The sequence below is a fragment of the Petaurus breviceps genome, unplaced genomic scaffold, assembly GCF_028583685.1.
Source record: "Petaurus breviceps papuanus isolate PSGF00001 unplaced genomic scaffold, PetGlider_PUasm1.0 140, whole genome shotgun sequence".
NCBI lineage: Eukaryota > Metazoa > Chordata > Mammalia > Diprotodontia > Petauridae > Petaurus > Petaurus breviceps.
In genome coordinates, this window is record NW_027185698.1 from 21,399,513 (window position 1) to 21,424,436 (window position 24,924).

The 24,924-nt window shown below is 36.8% G+C and overlaps 1 protein-coding gene across 2 annotated transcripts in view; it reads left to right on the forward strand.

Annotated features, from left to right (window-relative positions):
- KCNIP4 (potassium voltage-gated channel interacting protein 4) overlaps positions 1-23,032 on the forward strand; it is a 482,165-nt gene extending 459,133 nt beyond the window's left edge. For both annotated transcript variants that reach the window (XM_069069109.1, XM_069069119.1), the window contains exons 5-8: positions 10,283-10,390; positions 18,082-18,186; positions 18,411-18,473; positions 21,482-23,032. In XM_069069109.1, coding sequence (XP_068925210.1) covers positions 10,283-10,390; positions 18,082-18,186; positions 18,411-18,473; positions 21,482-21,529 — 324 coding nt within the window. In that variant the 3' untranslated portion in view covers positions 21,530-23,032. The remainder of the gene's footprint in view (positions 1-10,282; positions 10,391-18,081; positions 18,187-18,410; positions 18,474-21,481) is intronic.
- Positions 23,033-24,924: the final 1,892 nt, after the last annotated feature.

Consider the following 24,924-nt stretch of genomic DNA (forward strand, 5'->3'; position numbering starts at 1 on the left):
CTGAGCAGCAGCTAGGGAAGTGATGGTAGCTGAGAACATGGCAGCAGTGAGAACATGGCAGCAACTGGAACATTGACAGCTAAAATTAAGGGATGCCAGAGTGAGGGTAATAACGATGAAGGTAGAGCTGGAGGAGGAGAAAATGGCAGCATTGTCACCACATGCATAGGACAAGGAATTCATTCTAATACTCCTATATTGCTGTATCGCTCAGCTAACTGAATACAGGTGACATTTCTAAAATGAAACCTTTTTGAAAAGCAATACAAGACAATAATTCATGCTTTGCTAAAGGCAGAGAAGTGTTAGAGGCACTAGGGAAAATCCATCCAGTTGAGAGGAGACATTGTCACTTCTAGTAGGGGGATGACACAAACTCAGTTAGCTACAATTGCATGAGAAAGATAGAACACAAAGCAAGTACTTGCATGGGGAGTAGGGGAAGCTTCCTGAAGGAGGGATTATTTGAGTTAGTCTTTAAAGGCAGGAAATGGGATCATGAAGAGAACAGTTAGACACTGACATGACTGAAAACAACAGGGATTCATCAAATGAAGAAGGGGAGAGAGGGCATTCTAGGTCCAGAAAAGAGTGTGTACTTTGTGTGTGGGGGTGGGGGGGGAAGAGGAATGTAGGTATATTTTGTAACCACTAGTTGTTACTGGGATGCTTTTCAGGTTCAACTCACTTCCTCCCAAACCAGACTGTAAATTCCTTTAGGTCCTAGGCGGTGTCTACCCAAAACATAATATTTTCCCTAGTGCTTCTCACATTGCTCTGCCTTCAGCAAAGCATGAATTAACGTTTTTGTATTGCATTTCACAAAGGTCTCATTTTAGGAGTGTGGCTGCATCAGAAATTCACATGCCATTCCTTTTTCCACTTACTGGCTAGGATCAGAGGAAGGACTTTCTCCTCTAGTTCCTCCCATCCCCAGCCCCTTTCTTTATTGTCTGCCCTTTCCCTGGGGCAGGGAAGAAATGAGACTTAGTCATAGCCTCAGGGGCTGGGATGCCTCCCTCCCTAAGGGATTCAGTCAACTAGCTTTTATTAAGTGACCGTCACCTCTGGTGTTGAGAAAGTGTTGGAGATATAAAGAAAGATGAAAACCTTGGGCAAGTCACTTAACCCCAATTGCCTTCTAAAAAGAAAAAAAAAACAACCCATAAAAGACCTACTCTCAACGAGCTCCCTCTCTAAGGAATTCTTCTAAAGAGCCATCACTAGTGCTCCTCTTGATCTTAGCCAAAAGGCAGGTAGCTGTAATAATAGAATTGAAAGACTCACTGAATCTGGGGAACAGTGAATAGCCCCTAATTCATATGGGATGTTCTCTTGCTGCACATATGTTTGGATTTTCTGGAGATGATAAAGACATCCCCTTCCCTCTCCGCCCCCCCACATACCCCTTTAGAAAATTATTTTCTACTGAAATGAGGAGACAGAAAATGAGAGAATATGAAATTATAAACATAAATGGGTTGTGATGACCCCAGGTATCCTTTTCCCCACTAAATCAGAATGGTAGGGCTTTTGGTTGTCTGTATTGTGAAATATAAGGTCACTTCAGAGTTGCCTTCTCTGGCCCAGTACACATACCTAGTTCAGGGTTAAAGCCATGCCTGCAGACATTGGAAACAAACTCATTTATAACAGGGAATCAGGCACCCAAAATAGCATCAGCAGTGCTGAGGGTGGTATTAGGAGTTGGGATGGAAAAAAGTAGCTCAACAGGAAAGTAGGAAACTTTTTTTATATCTATATGAAGGAGCATAGGTAAGAAAGGGGTGCAGAGAAGGTTAGAGAAAGTGGAACAGGAAGGCAGTATTCTAATCATCCACAGTATTTCACAGCCAGAGCATGTGTACCAATACTTCAGAGAAAGAGAAAAAAACACTCCATCCCCTGATGCTGAATTTCACAGCGGGGAAACATTTACCAATATTTGATGCTCACCTCCCCAAGTCCATTTACTCATGGCTCATTTATCTCGGGTGTATAAAACTTTTGACTGAGAAGTCCACTGGACACCATCACCCCACTGCTCTGCCAAATGCCTCTCTGAGGCATTTATCTGCCATCTCTCTTGTTGCCACTGCTTTTGTAAAATATAAAATAGTTACACCTTTCCTACTCTGCTGTCCCAGAAATTTAAAAGGGAGGACTACATCTCTCAAGATTCTTTGCCATCATTTATATTTGCCTTGTGAGAGTTTCAAAACCAACCTTGCCCCTGGGATGTTAAATATGTCTTTACAAATAGCACTAAGTATAGGCTGTGTTAAGATGTTAGAGAAAGCAGAAAGGGAAGAGCAAACTTGGTTTGCTGATGGTGAAAAATGTTAATAGAGCATTTTCTTCAGTTTTTGAAGTAGTGCTGGACATAACAGATATTTTCTAGCAAAAGATAAAAACGGGATCTGAGTCCATCTAATAGTTTTGTTTTCTATTTCTATTCTTACATAATTTGTGGTGAATTAGTAGGGCAAGAGCTGCATATGTATGCATTTTCTGGAGATGATAAAGATACTCTCCCTTCCTTCACACACACACACTCACCCCTCCTCTCCCTCCAGGTAAATAATTTTCTACTTAAGTGACTAAGCAGTCCAAATGAATAACCTGTAAGAGGAATAGAAGGAAAGTTTTCACCCAATTTGTGCTTCTGGAAAGCATATGGAGATGCCCTACAAAGGGAAGAGGAGAAAGCGATTCATACTCCCTTTTACCTTAGAAGGAAGAGGGCAAATACAGTTTCACCTCTGCAAAAGCAAAACAATACCAACAATAACCTCCTTCCCCGCTCCCCCCTTTTTATTTAAGATGCTATGGGCTAAGAATATAGGAATCAAACTGTAGTTCAGTAAAGTTGATGCCAAAAGCTTTTCAGCAGTTTTGTGCATCAGGGAGCAAATGAACCAGTTTCTTCACAGATAAAACTAAGAAGGTACAAATGCAAGTACTCTTGAAAGCAAATTGAGTTTTTGGCAAGTGCTTACAACTTCCTGCTTGACAGATTTCAATTACCATGTGGAAAAGCTAGAAGCAAAAATGAGATAGGCTACATTGAGTTCCCATTTTATATCAGCACAAAATAAGGTAGAAATTCATTTTTAAGTAACTGTTTATTGAAATGGAGATTGCATCATGCAGAAAAGACTGCATAACCTCAGATGTTATTAAAATTGGGGGAAAACTGGTTAGTGCTTGAGGTCCACATCTGTCTTATAATGTAACTTCAGAGCATACAGAAAAAGAAGGTAGCTCGAACAGGGAGAAATAGTAAACTAGGTCTTTGGCTTTAACAATGGAACTCAAAGTCCCACACTTGCAATCCTGGGCTCTGATAGATGTGCTTTCACTAGATCTTGCCCAGAATCATGCAAACACCATTTCCTGATCATCTCTAAACCATGCTGCCCTATAAACATGCACACAGTCCTCTTATGAGAATGAGAACTACTCGAGCAAAGAATGTTTTGATATTCTCAGCATTTAGCATAGTCCTTGGCGCATAATTAGCATAAATAAATACTTTTTCATTTATTTCTGATCTTGTTATCATTCAGGAAGATGGTATACCCAACAGTAATCCCTGCTGATGTGTCCATAAATGCAGAGTCAACCATCTTTTTCACACACGTAGCCACCAAATTTTACTTGAAATAATAGTCAGAAATAAGCTTTCCCTCTGTGACTGTCCAAGCGTACTACAACAGCCACATTAAAAAAAAAAATTTCTGACTTATTGTTTGGTCATAATATCATCATGGTTCACTTCTGTTGGCAATAGGTTTGGCAGAGACCTCTAATTTGCCTCCACCATAACCAATAACTGATCAGGGCAACCAGCAACCACATTAGTAAAACTTAGGAATGACTCTGTTGATGTTGCCATATTTACAAACTCTGCCTGCATCTAGGACAAGGCTAGTTTAATATGTACTCTGTATAAATTTCTAATGGAAAGCCCCCCAAAATCAAGAATCATTCTCTATTGGTGCATAGGACAGTAATAACCCCTCTCCCATCCCTATTGGAATGGACAGCATAATGTGCTTGGGAAAGGATTATTTGGCAAGTGAGACTGAGAAGAATGCTGAAAGGGGGAACCTTGACATTAGCGAATTGAGTAGATATAGTGATATTATCCAAAAATAAAGTCCCTACTATGTGAAAGGTACTACATGAGGAACTAAGAATACAAAAAATAAAATCTTTGCACTCAAGGAGTTTATAATCATATAAACTCCAGGAATATAGCATCTTTCATAGATGACTAGTACATGAGGAAAGGACTGCTCAAAATTGCATTCATCAAGAAAGGCTTTTGATAACACCTGAAATAATTTAGGCAGAGATTAGACTTTAGGCCTGAGGAATGTTCTATAACCTGGAGAAAGGAAATGGAATGCTGATTTGGGAAAACAGTTAACGTGATTAAAATGACTAAAGGCTAAAGTGACAGAAACATAGAGGGTCTTAAGCAATCATAATAGGTGGTAAATTTGGAAAGGCAAGGGGAAGCCAGATTATGGAGACCTTTAAATGTCAGATTGAGAAGTTTTTATCTAGAGGCAATAGATTTTTAGCAGAAAATTTTGAAGTGTAGTTATAGCTTAGTCTTGGAATGATTTTTTTTTCTTTCTTGCCAATTATGGGTTAGATGGGTTGAAAGAGGGAAATACTATAAGGAGGAAGACCAATAGGTGGGATATTACAATACTTCCAGTTCAAAGAGATGTAGACTTGAACCAAGATAAGAAGGATAGGGTGAGAAGAAAAATTTGAAGGTGATTCCTCAAGTTGTATTGTCATGGAAGGAGGGGAGGCTTGAAGAGAAGAGTATCCAGGAAGAGGGAGTGATCAATAGTGTCAAAAACTAGAGAAATGTCAAATAGAATTAGGACTGAGAAAGGGCCATCCTATTTAGTACTCAGGAGACTGCTAATAACCTTTAATAGAGAATAATCAGTTATGGGTAGGGTGAGAATCCATATTATAAAAGGCTGATAATGATAGATGAAGTGTGGTGATATTCAGTTCTTTTTCAGTCACGTATGCCTCTTTATGACTCCATTTGGGGTTTTGTTGGCAATGATTCTGGAATGGTTTGCCCTTTCCTACTCCAGACCATTTTACAGATGAGAAAACTAAGGCAAACAAGGTTACATGACTTGCCCAAAGTCACACAGCCAGTAAGTGTCTGAGGCTGGATTTGAACTCAGGAAGATGAGTCTTCCTGACTCTAGGCCCAGTATTCAATCTACTGTACCACATAGGTGACTGTATAAATAGAGACTATTTCTTTGACAGTGAGTCACTAGACATTTTACAGTTTAAACAGCAGTATTCATTGACAATTTTTGATTCTCTGTTACTGAAGAGGGGAAAAATTGGCTATATGTCAGTTTCCTTGATTGAGGTTAGCATAGGTCAGTGGGTCTAACCTCAGTTTTAGAGCTATATTGTCTGCAAGGCCCTCTCTCTATGATCACTTGCACAGCCTCCTGGCAATATACATCACTTGAAGAAGATATAACACTATTGAGTTTTTTGGTTTGGGGTTCTGGGTATTTTTTGGTCCAGACCTGAAATTTCATCAGTATAGAACTTGTATTATGGAAAAACTCCCTTCTCCAATGCAGATTGGCAAAGTATCTGTAACATGGCCTAAAGAATTACCTTAGGCATTTGAAAAGTTAAATTATTTGTCCAAAGTCACTCAGCCAGTGTACATCAGAGATAGGGCTTTCTAACTCTCCTATGCTATGCTTTCTGTCTTACAGATGTTCAAGTACAATATATGTATCCACCTTATAAGACTGTGTGTATGAAGCCTGTTTAAATAGCTAGATGTGGCTCATAGGTAGCATTGATAGATATTGTCTAGGATCTCACCTTCCTCTTCAGAGAGCAAAGGCTATGAGTGTACTTCCAGGCTATGTTCAAAGGAGGATGGGGGAGAGACAGGCAAGGTCTGGCACAGCCAATTTTGCAGAATCTCTTCTCTAATCTCCAAGAGGAATATTAATCTAGAATTATATTTATCTGCTTCCCTTCACGTTTCTCTGGTCTAAGGATATGATAGGTTCAGAAAAAAAAACTACTTTCCTGATGGCTCTGAAGGGTAAGCTTACAAGGTTAGTACTAGCCTTATAACACCAAATGCTAGTTACACAAAAGACCATCACAAATAGAAAATAGTTAGTAAAGCCTATCCAAGCAAAATAAAAATAACAAGCACAAATTGGAGAAACGAAACAGCATAGAATATATCGAAAGACTCCTAATTGGCTCTAAGATGAAATATAAACTTTTCAAAGCCATTCACAATCTTGTCCCAACGTATGTTCCAGTCCCATAATATATTGCTCTCCCTCCCATACTATATGATCCAGTCAAACTGTCCTTGATTCTGTTCCTTACACAGGACTCCATCTCTGTACTTTTGTACTGGCCATGTCCCATGATTGGAATGCACTCCCTCCTCATCTCTACTTTATAGACTTCTAGACACAGCTCAAGCATCACTTTCTAATTGAAGACTTTCCTGATTTACCTACCAACTAGCCACTCCCTCTTTAACTCTATTTCATTTATCTAATTTGTATTTATTATCCATATATTTGTGCTGTATGTATTTGTATATGGACTTGTTGTTTTCCTTTTAGAATGTAAACTTTTGAGAGTAGGAATAGTTTCATTCTTTTATTTATTTATTTTAGCTTTCAACATTAATTTCCATAATATTTTCAGTTCCAAATTTTCTCCCCGTCTCTCCCTTACCCTCCCACCCCAAGATAGCAAGCATACTGACTACTTCCTTCTCTTCTAGCACCCCCCCCTTACTCCCTTTACCCTTACTTTCTTGTAGGGCATATTGGATTTCTGAACCCCATTGCCAATATATCTTATTTCCCAGTTGCATGTAGAAACAATTATTTAACATTTGTTTTTATAACTTTGAATTCCAGATTCTCTCCCTTCTTCCCTCCTCACCCACACCCATTGAGAAGACAAGCAATTCAGTATAGGTTTTACATATGTAGTTATGCAAAATATTTCCATAGTAGTCAGTCATATTGTGAAAGACTAACTATATTTCCCTCCATTCTATCCAATTCCACATTTATTCTATTTTCTCCTTTGACTCTGTCACTTTTCAAAAGTGTTTGCTTCTGACTACCCCCTCTCCCAGTCTGCCTTCCCTTCTATCATCCCCCCTCTTATACTCTTCCCCCCACTTTCCTATAGGGTAAGATGCCCAATTGAGTATGTATGTTATTCCCTTCTTAAACCAAATCCAATGAGAGTAAGGTTAACTCATTCCCTTTCACCTCCCTGTTCTTCCCCTCCATTGTAATAGCTTTCTCTTGCCTCTTTTATGTGAGATAATTTACCCTATTCTATCTCTCCTTTTCTTCTTCTCCCAATATATTCTTCTCCATGTTATGGGAATGGGAATTTGAAGGTCTAGCCCCTAGCCCCTTTGATAGGCTTAGGTGACTCTAAGAACCTTCCCTGATTTGAGAATATGCTTTGCCCCCTAATGGACTGAATGTCACCTGGAGCCTGTGGTGGGAGGCTTGTTCTTCAGAAACACCTATACCTTGTGACTTTGTGATTGGGCAGTGGGTCAAGAGGGTTGTGATGGTCTCTGACCCAGGAGAAGGCTATATATACCCTGATGTGAGGTTTTGCTATGGGGCTCATTTTGGGAAGAGTTGTATGATGTAGCCAGATGAGACTCTGGGCAGCCATTGAGGCCCCTGGCTTTGAAAACCCAGATGTTAGTGCTTCCCTTTCTGGTAACTCGGTATGGATGTAATGGTCAGACAGTGGGAAGCCCCATCTGCTGATCTGTTTCTCTGTTTGCTTGTAACTTCTTTTTGTATTCTGTTTGTATATGTTTGATTAAAGCAAGATTGTTAACCCATTCTGAGTTGCTTTCCTTTGGAAAAGCAGATCTAAGAACCTGTGTTGGCAACCATCCTGGGTATGCTAGGGTGCTTGCTGGTATACTCTCACCTCTTAATTTTATTTTTTAGATATCATCCTTTCATATTCAACTCAACTTATGCCCTCTGTCTGTGTATACATATACCACATATACACATATATACAAAAACACACATTCCCTTCAACTATCCTAATGCTGAAAAAAGTCTCATGAGTCACAAATACATCTTTCCATGTAGGAATGAAAACAGATCAGCTTTAATAAGTTCTTTGTGATTTCTCTTTCCTGTTAACCTTTTCATTCTTCTCTTGATTCTTGTATTTGAAAGTCAGAGTTTCTGTTCACTTCTGATCTTTTCATCAAGAATGCTTGAAAGTCCTCTATTTCATTGAATGACCATATTTTCCCCTGAAGTACTATACTCAGTTTTGCTTGGTAGGTGATTCTTGGTCTTAATCCTAACTCCTTTGACCTCCAGAATATCATATTCTACATTAATAGTCCTTCGTTGCCTTAATGTAGAAGCTACTAGGTCTTGTGTTATTCTGATTGTGTTTCCACAATACTCAAATTGTTTCTTCCTGGCTGCTTATAATGTTTTCTCCTTGACCTGGGAACTCTGGAATTTGACTATAATATTCCTAGTAATTTTTTTTTGGGGGGGGGGATTTTTATCAAGAGGAGATTGGTGAATTCTTTCAATTTCTCTTTTACCCTCTCATTCTAGAATATCAGGGCATTTTTCCTTGATAATTTATTGAAAGGTGGTATCTAGGCTTTTTTTTTTATCATGGCTTTCAGGTAGTCTAATAAATTTTAAATGATCTCTCCTGGATCTATTTTCCAGATAAGTGGTTTTTCCAATGAGATATTTTACATTGTCTTCTATTTTTTTCATTCTTTTGGATCTGTTTTATAATATCTTGATTTCTTATAAAGTCATTAGCTTCCATTTGCTCCAATTTAATTTTGAAGGAATTATTTTCTTCAGTGAGCTTTTGAACTTCCTTTTCCATCTGGCTAATTCTGCTTTTTAAGGCATTCTTCTCCTTATTGGCTGTTTGGGCCTCTTTTGCCATTTGAGTTAGTCTAATTTTTAAGGTGTTATTTTCTTCAATATTTTTTGAGTCTCCTTTAGCAAGCTGTTGACTCATTTTTCATGATTTTCTTCCAACACTCTCATTTCTCTTCCCAATTTTTCCTCTACTTCTTTTACTTGATTTTCAAATTCCTTCTTGAGCTCCTACATGACCTGCAACCAGTTCATATTTTTCTTGGAGGCTTTTGATGCAGGAGTTTTTACTTTGTCATCTTCTTCTGGTTTTAGGTTTTGATCATCTTTTTTTGCCAAAGAATGATTCTATGGTCTGATTTCTCTTCCTGTTTGCTCATCTTGCCAGCCAATTACTTGACTTTTGAGCTCTTTGCCATGGTAGAACTGTTTCCAGAGTGGAGAGTGCTGTGTCCCAAATTTCTGAGGTTTTATGCAGCTATTGTCAGAGCTAATTCTAGCTCAACTTGCCTCAGAACTGTGAGGATTCCCTATCCACAGCCTCCACAAACTGCCATGCCAACTTTCCTCCTCATGCCAGGACCACCACCCAAGACTGCAACCCAGATTCAAGCAGGGCAAAACAAGAGAATCCTGCCTCAGCACCAGCAAAGAGATTCCTGCAACTGCCCTCCAGTCAGTTGCTTGGTCCCCTGACCATTTTTGGTCCTGAAGTACCAGAAGCAACTGCCTCATAGTCACAGCCACAGTTACCTCTTCTGCCCCTAGGGCAGAGTCCAGACTGCTCTCTTCTCTCACTCAAGTCCAACAGAGCTTCCCCACTGACCTTTTACTTTCTCTTTGGCATTTATAGTTTGAGAAGTCTGGAAACCACTACAGCTGCCAGTGATTCAGTCCCCTGAGGTCTTCTCCTGCTGGTCCGTGCCACAGGTCTGTGTCTGTGACACAGGTCTGTGCTGGCACAGACCATGCAGGACTGAACTCTGCTACCAGCCTGGCATGATAGACCCTTCCTTTCATCTTGCCAGGCACTTCACTCTGTTATTTTGTGGGTTCTGTAGCTCTAAAATTTGTTTAGTTATTTTTGACAGGTCTTGGAGGTGGTTGGGGCACAAGCTCAAGTAAGTTCCTACTTTTATTCCATCATCTCGGCTCTGCCTCCAGTTTCATTCTTTATATTTGTGTACCCAGAACCTAGCACAGTGCCTGGCAAAGTTATTGGCTTCGTTGAGTAAAATGCTTGTTGACTGGTTGATTTGTCTAGATTATACTGTACCCTATTAAGTTATAATTTTCTTTCTCTTTAGGACTTTGTGATGGGTCTTTCCATTTTGCTTCGAGGGACAGTACAAGAGAAACTCAACTGGGCATTTAATTTGTATGACATAAATAAAGATGGATATATCACTAAAGAGGTAATAATTGTCTTCTAGGCATAGCTGTTTATATGTTGTCTACTTAGAACCAATTTCATTTCCAACACTGAGGAGTTTTAAATTAAACTTTACAATTACAATCATAGAATTTATACCTGATCCAAGCAGTTGAAAATATTGTATTGAATTAGTTTTAGTTAGGGAAAAATATTCTGAGAAGAATTTGGTATGTAGGCTTATGCTATTTTTATAGATCAGCAAAAAGAGTTCATTTCTTCATTTATAAAAAAAAGGGATTTTGACCACATGATCACTATCAATTATGAAATGCTCTATACATGCATAACATACAGATTGCCTCATTTCTTTCTCAGAAATTTTATTTTTAAAACTGATGCAATTTGTTTTGATACAATTATTTCCCCATAAAATTTCTTCATTGACTCTTCCCTTAAAAATATGGCTGAATGAGTTGTGGTGTATGATTGTGATGGAATACTATTGTTCTATAAAAAAGTATAAGCTTAGAAAAACGTGGAAATATTTGCATGAAATAATGAAGAGCGAAATGAACAGAACCAAGAGAACACTCTATACAATAGCAGTAATATTGTTCTAAGAATGACATTCAGCAAAAAATGTAATTTTGACTATTGTAAATATCCAAATTAACTATAAAGGACATATGAAGAAAGATGCTATCTGCATACAGAGACAGAAGTAATAAATAGAAGTTTGTATAGAATTATACACACACATGCACCAATTTGTGTCTAATGGTAGCCATGGAGGGAGATGAGGGAAGGAAAAAAGAAGGGGCGAGAAATTTACATGATAACTTTATTATATATTTAAAAGGAATAGCAAGTTGTACATAATAGATTTTCAATTTTATATGCAATCACATTTTTATTATACTTTATTATAGAAATGCTTGGTTTATTCCATACATTAAAAATAAAACATTTTTTTAAAATAGTTAAGCAAAATTATCTAATTGTAACTGACAGAACATGTTATTTTCTGATGCTATACTTTGCCAGGTCCTAACAAAAAGGGAAGTATATTTTAACTTCAGTTGACAGAATTAATCTCAACCACTGTAATTGACCTGAGTTCTGTTTTCTTTTAGAGTTATCTTCATTTACATTATTGTAGTCATCATGGATACTGTTTGTATGGTTTTGCTTTTTTCACTCTGTACCAATACATGCAAATCTTCCAATTGTTCTATAAATTCTTCAAATCCTTTGTTCCTTATTGCACATTATAGTCACATTTCATAATCTTATTTATTCCCTAATCTCTGAGCATATAATTAATTTTCAGCTTTTGATATTACAAATAATGCTACTATGAATATTTGTGGGTATCTAAGTTTATCCTGTCCTTTCTCAAAAATGTTTTGCTTCTGACATTGCATTCCTTGATCCACCCTCCCTTCTATAATCCCTCTCCCCCTTTCTCTTGTTCCCTTCCCATCCTATTTTTCTTTTGGGTAAGATAGATTTCTATACCAGTTGAGTGTGTGTGTGTGTGTGTGTGTGTGTGTGTGTGTGTGTGTGTTTCCTCTTTGGCCCAAATCTAATGAGAGTGAGGTTCAAGTATTGCTTGTTACTCCCCTCCCCCATTATAAAAGTTCTTCCTTGCATACCTCTTTTATGTGAGAAAATTTTCCCCATCTGCCTCTCCTTTCTTCCTTTTCCCAGTGCATCACTTTTTCTTACCATTTCCTTTATTTTTTGAGATCATCACAACATAATTGACTCACACCATGCCCTATATCTAGGTAGACTTACTCTTACCACCCTAAAAATGATAAAGTTCTTAGGAGTTACATGTATCATCTTCTCATATATTAATGTAAACAGTTCAACTTTATTGAGTCCCTTATGATTACTCTTTCATTTTATGCGTCTCTCAAGTCTTGTGTTTGAATGTCAGATTTCTATCCAGCTTTGGTCTTTTCACCAGGAATATTTGAAAGTCCTCTGTTCCATTAAATATCCTTTTTCCCCCTTGAAGTTTTGCTGGGCAGATTAGTCTTCACTGCCTTCTGGAATATCTCTTGCAAACCCTCCACTCCTTTAACATGGAAGCAACTAAATCTTGTGTGATCCTGACTGTGGCTCCACAGTATTTAAATTGTTTCTTCCTGTCTATTTGCCAATATTTCCTCTTTGACTTGGGAGCTAAGGAATTTAACTACAATATTCCTGGGAGCTTTCATTTTGGGACATCTTTCAGGAGGTGATTGATGGGTTCTTTCAATTTCTGTTTTACCCTTCTGGGTCTAAGATAGTGGGGAAATTTTTCTATGAAATTTCTTGAAATATGATGTCTAGGATTTTTTTTTAATCATGGCTGCCAAGTTGTCCAATAGTTCTTAAATTCTCCTCAATCAGTTTTCCAGGTTAGCTTTTTTAATGAAATATTTCACTTTTTTCATTATTTTATTTTATTATATTATTTCTTGATGTGTCATGGAGTCATTAGCTTCCTCTTACCCAATTTTAATTTTTAAGGAATATTTTCTTCAGTGAACATTTGTAATGGGAATGTAAATTTAAAGATCTTCCCTTCCCCTAGGCTAAAGTGCACCTGGAGCCTGGGTGGGAGGCTTGTTTTTCTGTAAATACTTCTTGATTGGCCAATGGGTCAGTAAGGTTGTTACATTCTCTGAGCCAGGAGAAGGCTATATAAGCCCTGATGTGTAGCTTTGTTTGGGGGCTCACTTTGAGAAGTGTTCTGTGATTTGATATGGATTCTGGGAAGTCATTTTCCAGAGCCCCCTGGCTTTGAAAAACCCAGATGTTGATTTGGTTGTGATGTAATGGTTGGACAGTTTGGAAAGCTGTCTACTTGATCTGTTTCTGTCTTGATAATTCTGCCTGTATACTTTGAAGTTCGGGGTGCTGACCTTTTTCCCCTGAACGAGGTAAACGATACATGTTTGACTGATTAAAGTAAGCTTGTTAACCCATTTTGAGTTGCTTTCCTTTAACAAAGCAGATCCAAGAACCTGTAGGGGCAGCCACCCTGAGGACTCTTGGGGTGCTTGCTGCTACAACATTTTTTAAACTTCTTTTGTCATTTGGCCTATTCTGCTTTTAAGGAGTTCTTTTCTTCAGTAAATTTTTGTGTCTCTTTTACCATTAGGCCAATTCTGTTTTTTAAGGTGTTATTTTCCTCAGTATTTTTGCGCCTTTTTTTTAGTATGCTGTTAATTCTATTTTCATCATTTCCTCTCATCATTCTCATTTCTTTTCCCATTTTTTCCTCTACCACTCTTACCTTAACTCTTCTAGAAAGTCCTACTAGGTTTCTATCTAATTACCATTTTTTCTTTGAAGCTTTGCTTGTCAATCTTTGCAAGTTATTGTCTTCTGATTTTGTGTCTTGGTCTTCCTTGTCTCTGTAGTAGTTATGATCAAGAATGTGTGTGTGTGTGTGTGTACATGCCCATGTACATGTGTGTATGTTTAGTATTTTTTCCAGCCTACTTCTTGACTTGGAACTTTATGTTAAAGTTGGGATCTGGTAGCCAGGGGATGGGGAGGCACTGTCCTAAGCTTAAGGATTTTTCATGCTGCTGTGTTCAGAGCTCATCCTGGGGGCCTGTAAGTTTTTGTGCTTCCAAAGTGGTGTTATCCTAGTAAAGACTCTGGTCTTTACACAGGAATGGCTCCTGCTCTCCTGTAGAGGCAAATGCTAATGTTCTTCTTTACCTTGGAATTGAGACCAGGGCCCTTACTCTCTTATGATCCTCCAAAAGTGTTCCTACCCTGGAACTGTGACCCAGAATGCTATGGGCATTAGAGCTGCCAATCAGTGCTAGTTTCACCAAGTCCCAGCAAAGAGTCCCTTATAATCTCTTTCTGACCAGTTGTCTGATCCCTTTACAATCTATGGGCTGAAAGCTCCCAAAGCTGCTGCTGCTCCTGCTGCTATTGTAATCATCTCCAAGGCCTGCTACTGGTGCTAACACCTGTAACAGCAAGCACCCTAACATACCCAGGATGGTTTCTAGCACAGGTTCTTTGATCTGCTTTTCTGAAGGAAAACAACTCAAAAGGGGTTAACAATCTTACTTTAGTCTAACATATATAATTTACCTAGCTCAGGGGAAAAAGTTAGCACCTTGAACTTCAGAGAAAATACAAACAGAAGTTACAAGCAGACAGAAAATACAGACAGAGAAAATAACACAATTCAACAGACCAACAGACAGGACTTCTAGTTGTCTGACCATTACATACATATGTGTTAGTTACCAGAGAGAGAAGCACCAACATCTGGGTTTTCAAATACAGGGGGCTCAATGGCTTCCCAGAGTCTCATATGGCCAAGTCACACAACTCTTCCCATAAGAGAGCCCCAAAGCCTTCCTGTCCAGTTTTGCCTTCCCGAAAAACAAGCCTCCCCTAAGCAAGCTTCTCTTGTTGGATTTCAAGTGAGACCCATTAAGAGACAGAAGATCTTCGAATTCCTTTACCATTAGAACACCACAGGCTTTGTGCTCCAGACAGCTCTCTGGCTAGGTGTCACAGACCTCTCAAGTCAATCTCCTAAGTTTCCTTAGGCTGGAAAAATGTCTCACCCTGACTTTTTTGTTGGTTCTGGTAGCTCCAAAATTGTATAAGTATAGTGAAGAGAAGCAAAGAGAAATATTACATTATGCTTAAAGTCATCATAAATAATGGTAATTAAAGGAAAAGCTAACCAAAATTAAAAAGAATTAACAAAACAATAACTGTGGGTGACTTTAGTATGCCTGTTTTAGTGTTAAATAAAAGTAGCAGATCAAAAAAAGAAAAAGAAATTATAGATCTAAAGAAAATTTCAGAAAAACTATATCTAACATGCCCTTAGTGATTATTGAATAGGAATATAATGGAATGTGCTTATATTTTAGCATCATAAAGCACATTTACCAAAAACAAACAAAAAACCCCACTCATATGTTAGGGTATAGCAGCAAGTATCCCGACATACCCAGGGTGGCTGCCCACACAGGTTCTTAGATCTGCTTTTCTAAAGGAAAGCAACTCAAAATGGGTTAACAATCTTGCTTTTTAATCAATCAAACATATCAATTACCTAGTTCAGGGGAAAAAGTCAGCACCCCGAACTTCAGAGTATACAGACAGAAGTTACAAGCAGACAGAGAAACAATTCAGCAAACAAGCTTCCAGCTGCCTGACCATTACATCCATACCTAGTCAGTTACCAGAAAGGGAAGCATCAATATGTGGGTTTTCAAAGCCAGGGGGCTCAATGGCTGCCCAGAGTCTCATCTGGTCAAATCACGCAACGCTTCTCAAGTGAACCCCAAAACAAAGTCTCACCATCAGGGTTTATATAGACTTCTCCAGGCTCAGAGAATGTCACAACCCTCTTGACCCACTGCCTAATCACAGAGCACCAAGGTGTGGGCATTCCTGAAACCTCCTGACACAGGCTCCAGGTGCACTTAAGCCTATCAAAGGGCTAGGGGCAAGGAAGATCTTAAATTCCCATTCCCATAACGTAGGGTTAAGAATTCATACAACAATGCAGAAGGGCAGAAATATTAACATTTTTTATGTACCAGAATTAAATAAGAATCAGTCAGGGAAATGTGAATAAAAAGAATCAGATACAAATGAAATGATAATGCCTAAGTAATGGGAAGTCAAAGGGCACATCACAGAATTAATAATTAAATACATTAAACAGAAGGAAAACAATATACCAAAATTTACAGGTTACAGCTAAATCAGTCCTTAGAGAAAATTCTTCTCTCTTTGAATATTTTTATTAACAAAATCAATCTAGAATTTATTAGGTACTTCCTATATGTCAGGCATTGTAATAGATGATAAGGATACAAAGACAAAAACAAAATACTCCCTTACTTAGTTTGAGCTTACATTTTGTCAGGAATAACACTATATAATGTGAGTAGATATAAATAGATACATAACATACAAATTAAAATACACAGTAATGTTTTTGGGTAAGCATTGTCAACTGCAGGATGAGGATCATGAAAGATCTCATGTAGGAGATAGTGTTTGAGCAGAAGTTTGGAGGAAATCAGGGACTCTAAGCATTGGAAATGATGAAGCACATTCCCAGAATAGACATTCTCCCAGTGAATCCTTGGTTATCTCTCTCCTATATGTATCTTGTATCTCTCCTTATTAATATGAAAGTTCTTAGAGGGAAGAGACTGTTTCCATTTTACTTGTATCCTCAGCACTTATAGCACCAGGCATTTAATAAATGCCTAGTAAATCCTTTTTAATTCATTCAGAACTATTGTTAGGATAAAATTCTTAATCAAACAAGGAATAAAGGAGATTATAAAAGACAAAACAAACTAACCTCGATTACATAAAATTAAACAAAATTATTGCACCTTAGAATTAGGAGAAAAGATATAGCCAGGGAAGATATTTGCATTTAACATATGAGTAAATTCTGACATCAAAAATGTATGAGGAATTGAAACAAATTTTTAAGACTATCATTTTCCACTGGACAAGTAGTCAAAGTACATGAACAATATTTTCAAAAGGAGAAAAGTAAACTGTCGATTACCATCTAAAAGGAAGTCAATTCAGCAAATATTTATTTGAGTACCTATTTTGTGCCAGGCAATGTGATAGGTACCTGGAATATAAAAACAAAAATGAAATGATCCTTGCTTTTAGAAAGCTTAGTTTTTTTCCTGAAACAATGGTTGCAAAGATAAATATATACCAAGTACAAAATAAATACAGAATAATTTAGAAGAGAAAGAACACTAATTAAGAGGAGGCAGCTAATCTATGCTTTGAAGAAGCTATGGATTCTACAAGGATGAGAATTCAAAATAAAAGAATTCTCATACTTTTTAAGTTGGAAAAAGATGGCAAAAGAAAAAAAGTGTGCAGAGGGCGCATAAATTTTGGAAGTGCTAAGGGGTGGCAGACAAAGCAATGCACTCCTGTAGATATAAACTGGTTCACTTCTACTGGAAATTAATTTTGAATCACACAAAAAGAATTGTTGAATCATTTATTTGTCTGACCCAGAAATCCATTACTGGGATTTATACCCCAAGGAGATTGGGAAAAAAAAAGTCAATATGCACAAAAATGTTTATATTGGCATTATTTGTGACAATAGGAAGCTGGAAACAAAATATGTATGAACAATTTTAGAGTGAATAAATTGTGAGATATATGTAATATGATATATACATATGCATGTGTATGATGTTAGTTGGATATTACCATTCTGAAAGAAATTACAAATGTGTATGAACTGATGTAGTATGAAGAAACAGAGCCTAAAAAACTATATATATATATATATGTATATGTATGTATGTATGTATATTGACTACAAAAATGTTAGTAAGATAAGACTAAATGGTAACAAAATTCAGAGATACAGGCAATTCAAGTTAATCCATTTCTATTAAACAATCAATTACAGAGGTGGAAAGTAACATATATAATCAGTCATAATAGCTTAAACACTATTGTTTAACTAACTGTTTTTGAGGAATGTCCTTTAGGGGGACAGGTATTCTTTGAGTGTTTGTTGGAAAGTGTCTATGGTGTTAAACAAAATGCAGGATTGAGATATAAAAAAAAATTATAGAAAATAAATGAAAATAGGGAATAAGAGATATCATGATATACTTCACCTATTCACATAGAGTAATAAAACTTATTCAAGTTACTTTTTCATTTCAGGAAATGCTTGATATAATGAAAGCAATATATGATATGATGGGTAAATGTACATATCCTGTTCTCAAAGAAGATGCCCCCAGACAACATGTGGAAACATTTTTCCAGGTAGGAACAGAAAAGGACAGTGGGTGTGCAGTTAGGTGCTGTTCCACTAAATGCCTCCCTATCATTTTTATAGTTTAAAAATATGAGTAGCATTACAACTAAAATAAGTAAAGATTAGAACATGGAATGGATTGCTTTCAGAAGCAATGGATTTCCTTTCATTGGACAAGTTTATACAAAGTGTTATTATTATTGTAACATTAATATATCTTGTTTCTGAACAGAAAATGGACAAAAATAAAGATGGAGTAGTTACCATAGATGAATTCATTGAAAGCTGCCAAAAAGTAAGTATCTTCATAAGTAAAAAAAATGTAAGATGCCACATCCCTTCAACTAGCTTAATAACTAGGCACAATGCTGTCAGCTAATTCTCTCAAAACTTCATGTCTTGGGATGTCTAGGTGGTGCAGTGAATAGAGCACCAACCCTGGAGTCAGGAGGACCTGAGTTCAAATCCAGCCTCAGATACTTAACACAAAAACTAGCCGTGTGACCTTGGGCAAATCACTTAACCCCAATTGCCCTTCAAAAAGCAAAAAAAACAAAAATAAAACTTCATGTCTCTATATACTCAGAGTCTGACCTTCAATGGTTGATACCTAGGCTGGGCCAAGGGTAATAAATAACAATAAAAAGAGAGCCTATGTAGGCAGCTAGGTGGTGCAGGACTTGGGCCTGGAGTAAGGAAGACATCTTCCTGAGTTCAAACTGGTCTCAGATGCTTACTAGGTGTGTGACCCTGGGCAAGTCACTTTACCCTGTTTTGCCTCAATTCCCTCATTTGTAAAATGTGCTGGGGAAGGAAATGGTAAACTTCTCTGGTATCTTGCAAAGAAAACCCCAAATACAGTGATGAAGAGTCAGACACAACTGAACAACACAAGAAAAATGTTATATGGTGGATAAAGTTCATCTTAAAGTCCTTCTGCCTCTGATACATATGGCTATGTAATCACTGGCAAGTAACCTTTCTGTGTCCCAAGCCACTTTCTAAAACCATAAATTATAGATGGTGCTGACCTGTGTTATGATGTTCTATACCAGAATGGATGAAATTGGTTTCTACCAAAAACAGTTGTAATTCATTTATATAGCATTTTGACATCAGCTCAAACTCATGACTTATACATTTTGTGTTTCCCAAAACTTTAAGGAAAGGGACTTCTGAGCCAGTATTAATGAATAGTAATTTATTTTTAAAAGCATGTGGCCTTAAAAAAAAAAGCACGTGGATCTCCTCGTGGGTGCAATATTTAATATAGAGAACATAGACAATCTACTATCAGAATGTAGGAGAGTAGCCTTGAAAAGGATTAACTATGTGATACTCTCTGCCTACATTGCTATTTTTTAAAGTATATGGATATTTCTGCATCATAATCATGCTATTTCGGGGGGGGGCGGGAGAGTGAATTTATGTCTAACTATCCATAATAATTACAAAAATTTTCAAGCTCCCAAGTTCATTTGTGCTTGAGAAACATGGTGTGCCTTCCTACCACACAGGCAAATAAATCCATCATTATTCATCAATGGCAAAGCACACACAAGAGTTGAAAATCAATTCTTAATAAAAGTGTATCTTCATTTATAACTACTTCCCCTAAGTGTTTATAGACAAACAAATTATGGCAGTATGCTTTGAAAATGCTAAATGTGAAAAATTCAACATTTTTGTTATCTAACCTTTAAGTTCTAATGAGAGGCCATATAGCAGAATGGAGAGAACACTAAACTTAAAGTTAGGAAACCCTTGATCCCAATCTCATGTTAGACACTTTCTAGCTACATGACCATGGCCAAATCACTCGCCCTCTTAGAGCCTCAGTTTCCTCATCTGTATAATGAAAGACTTGGACTGGATCTGCTCCAAGAATCCTATCAGCTCTAAATCTATGATCCTACAGTGATCCTACTTCAGTCATTGAATATCAAATTTCCGTGATGCTTAAAATAGGATTTTGTTTTTAATTCCCAGTTCTCTCCAGTAACCCTTTCAGCTTATCAACATGTATTTCAAGGTACTAATTACTGGAAAAAAAAAACTAACCAGGTAGATATAAATCTTTTAATGCTGCTTCTAGTGTAAATTATCTCCTCAAAGAAATTTCACTACCAGTAGTAGAAGCCACGATCATCTCAGGAGTCCAGCTGTCTTCAGTGATATTCCTGGGAACCAACCTAGAAATGACCAGTTCTTCAATTTCAGTTAAATCCACTGAGATGTCAGTTTCCTCCAGCACTGAGAGGGTCCTATTTGGTCAGTAAATGTTGGAGGTAGGACTTAAAAGCTGGTCTTTCTGGCTTTTAGTTAAGTTCTCTATACCATGCTGCCCCTCACATTTCTGGAGAACATCTTTAAGGATGAAAACCTGCCCCCAAAATTCTGCATCCACACCAGGCTTTTTCAATAAAAATCCTTGGGGTGACCAGGTAGCACAGCGGCGAGTAAGAGCACTGGGCCCCAGTGTCAGGATGACGTGGGGGATCGAATCCGGGGTCAAACACTTAGCATCCACCCAGAAACACCTGGCCGTGTAACCTTGAGCAAGTTACTTAACCCCAATTGCTTAAAAAAATAAATAAATAAAAATAAAAATCCTCCTCTGCCATCTATAATTAAGACCACTCATTTGTAAAAGTGGACCTATGGAACTTAGAATCTATAGGAGATGTCAAAGAGAAATTAGTCCAATGCCAAAGAGCTTTGCTCTTTTGTACTTATCTCTTACCTGTTTGTTTTTTTCTGAGTCCCCTCTCTTGCTCCTACTGTTACTGTTATTATATGTTTATATGTTGTTGAGTTTGGGGAGATTTCAATTATCATAAAAAATGGCTACTTAAAGTCTTGACAGTATATCAACCTAAAAAACATAGAAAATTAAGGATTTCTATAAATAGAATTCATACTTAAAATCTTTTTTTTTTTTTGCTTTTTGGAGGGCAATTGGGGTTAAGTGACTTGCCCAAGGTCATATGGCTAGTAAGTGTTAAGTGTTTGAGACCAGATTTGAATTCAGGTCCTCCTGAGTCCAGGGCCAGTGCTCTGTTCACTGCACCACCTAGCTACCTCAAAATATATCTTTACATTAAGGTATTAGCAGCTTACAAAAACTGTATTTAAGCATTTGTTATTTTATTGCCTAAGTTGTGGTGGTTGTCATATGTGTTTGAGTGTGGTGCATGTGCATGCAAGTGTGTATTTTAGAGTTGGGAATGGGAGATCAGGGTAATAGCATACCTTGAATTGAAACAATTAAAATTTAATCTATGTATTTTTATCTCCTTACAGGATGAAAATATAATGCGCTCCATGCAACTCTTTGAAAATGTGATTTAACATGTTGGTTAGATCTTGAATTTAATAGACAAATGTGAACTATTCTAAAACAATACTTAAAGTTGGAGTTACCACTTTTAGCATAGACTGCTCAGCTTTACACTGAAGCACATTATGCAAATAAGCTTTGTTTTATTATAAAGCCATCCCAAAAGTTATTTCCAAGATATCAATTTGCATCCTTTTCATTATGCCACTGAGTTAATAGGATGTTCCAAAAATTTCCTACCATGAGTTTACTCAAAGAAATGGTACCTGACAAAAAACATAATTTTATCGATACTCTAACCCTGGGATTATTGAGGCTTTCACACATCAAAGTGATGTTATGATAGTGTTTTTTTGCTACCCATTTGTATTAGAATCTAACCCCAGAATTATAAATGTTTTTTTTCTAAAATATTGGCATCAGTGTTTAATTTACAGAAATTAGTTTTCATTTCCATATTTGTATGCTGTAATCCCATTTATATACTTTGAGTAAACAAAAGCAATTATCGCTATTAAAAAATTATTATGCAGTCCCTGTTTTTGTGGGTTTTCCTCCTTTTGTTGAAGTCTCCTTTTGCTGAAGCCTTTAATTCATCTATCTGGCATTTTTCTAGTATTAGAACTAAAATAACTTGTTAACAGATAACAGCATACTTCTTTTGAGTAAGGCTTATTAATAAGCATTTGTTGGTTTTCCATATTAGAAATCAAATCCCACATAACATATATAATTCGGGACTTGCTCAATATGATAGCCCTAACTAGGTTTCACACTTCCTATGAAAGAAAGAAAATTAGTGGATCCTAGTATCACTACATGAATGTCCAAGTCCACAATGGTCACACTGTCTGCAATGAAGACAAGAATTAACACCCCCTAATCCCAACACCCAGGTTTAAATTAAGGCTCACTAGTAGATGAGCATCCAGTAATACACATTAATAATGATTAATAGCAATCAGCCTAAAGTCAGGCTCATCTCTGGCCTGACCTCGCCTCTTGCATTTCTGTGACACTTGCCTATATACAATGGGGAAAGAAAATAAGCATAATTTGATTTTGAAGGAAAAAACATCAAATTAATAACTATAATAATGGGACAATAGAGAATGAGTTATTATTTCAATTATTTAACTGGATTATGTCAATGGATTAACAGCACACAAGCCCCAATTTTCAATGTCATTGTTACTTTCAAGGGTCTTAGACCTATAAAAGTTTCCACAATAATACTAAAGATACAACCATCTTCATTTTTTTGCAAATATCACAAAGACAAAGAAGCTTCTGGGGTAGAGGGAATTTTACAACTTTGTTTCACAAAAAATATATATATATCAGGGATCTATTCTGGTGTAAAGATAAGATGTTGAAGGATATTCAGCTATCACCAGTGTAGGATTGAGTAGTACAATACATGTACACCTGAAATTTGCCATTAGAGTGTGTGTGTGTGTAAGCTCAATGTATACATTTTGTATTTTACAAAGGAAAAATAAACACAAGTAGAATGTATATAACCCTACTGTTTATGTTTTAGGTCTTCTTTTCCCCTTTAAAAACATAACTTTTTTTTTTTAGTTTTCATTGACTTACTGTAGTAAGAGGAACCTCTCTGTCTCTTGAGGTCGTGGCACAAAGTGGGGGCAGCTATGTAAGGGAAAGCTACGAATTGGGAGTCAAGACCTGGGTTCAAGTCTTAGTTATGTTATTTATTAATCGGTAAACCATAACCTCTGTGAGCCTCTTTCCCCATACGTGAAATGAGGATTAAATGGGAAAAACCAAAAATTTCATTAGGTTTTGAATTTTGTAAGCTACTGTAATCTTCACTGACATTTTTGAGCTCCTGTAATATATAGGGAGTACTATGGTGGTTTTAACCATGTTTTCTAAGATTCTAGTTAATGAACTCAGTTTTGTAATATTAGTAAATTTTCTAATTCTACTTTCAATTCCATTATCAAGAGCAGGGGCCTTCAAAGTCTTTAGTTATTAAACCCTTAACTGTAAATACAATTCTAGAAGCATTCATACAGTAAATCAAGAATAATTTTAAATACTTACTGTATCAAATAACATAAGGATCACTTTAAAAAGTAAATATGCTCTATTAAATATAAGCAAAACTAATTACTGGATTAAGATAACCAACAATTACAAAAGTGAACCCTTCACACATCCCCTCAAAAGTGTACTTTTTTTGTATTCTAGACTTACTAAGTAGAATAGGAAAAGGGACTAAATATAATAATTTTCTCCCAACCATTCTTCCCTAGGATTTGCTAAAGAGGATGGAGAATAGATAGATAAATGCGGCAATTGCTCCTAAATTAACATGGAAAATAGGGGAAAGAGACTTTTATTTTTTTTTCATATAGTCTTTTATAGCATGGCAATAGTTGAAACTATAGTTGAGGACTTTTCTCCAAGCCTCCTTCCCTAAATTCTCTTAGGGAGGAACTTAAGTATAATGACTATATATTCCAAAAGAAAAATCAATACAAGTGTAAAAATTAATTTTTCCACAGTTGAGAAATAAGCATTATAAATATGCTAGAAAATTCATGTATTATGGATATGTATATCATATATGTGGATACAAAGGGCAACTAAATGGCACATTATATGGCCTCAAAAGGTTGATGATTATATAGCTTAAAAATTAAGCACAGAAGTTGTGTGTGTGTGTGTGTGTGTGTGTGTTTTCATTTAATCATCATAACTGTGAGGTGAATAGTGCAGCTAGGTCATACACTAGATAACATGCTAAACTTGGAATCAGCAAGATCTGAGTTCAAATCCTGTCTCTGACATTTACTAGCCATGTGACAAATGGGAAAATCATTTAATCTCTTTCTGTTTCTCTGTAAAATGGGGACAATAATAGTACATATCTTCCAGGGTGGTTATGAGAATAAAATGAGATATTTTATAGCACTTTGTAAACCTTAATGTACTCTATAAATGCTAGTTATTAGCATTATTAATAATTAACAGTTAATTTTAATAATTAACAGTATTGTTATTCCCATTTTGTAGATGGGAAAACAGGCTCACAGAGGTTGTGACTCACTGAAGAAATAAGTGACAGAACTGGGACCTGAACATTGGTCAATTACAAATCCACAGTTTTCCCCTCTATATCTGCCTCCCGTTTGTGTAGGGACATGAAGAATATTAAAACTGGACCCAGGAGTTCAAAGCCTACCTCAGGTACTAGGTGTGGGACCCTGGTCATTTAACCTCTGTGACATAAATGAGAGAGAAGGCAGCTCAGTGGTGCAGTGAATAGAGTGCAGGGCCCTCCAGCACTTACTAGCTATGTGACTTTGAGCAAGTCACTTACTATTTCCCTCAATGGTAAAATAAGGATAACAGTATCTACCTCATAGGATTGTTG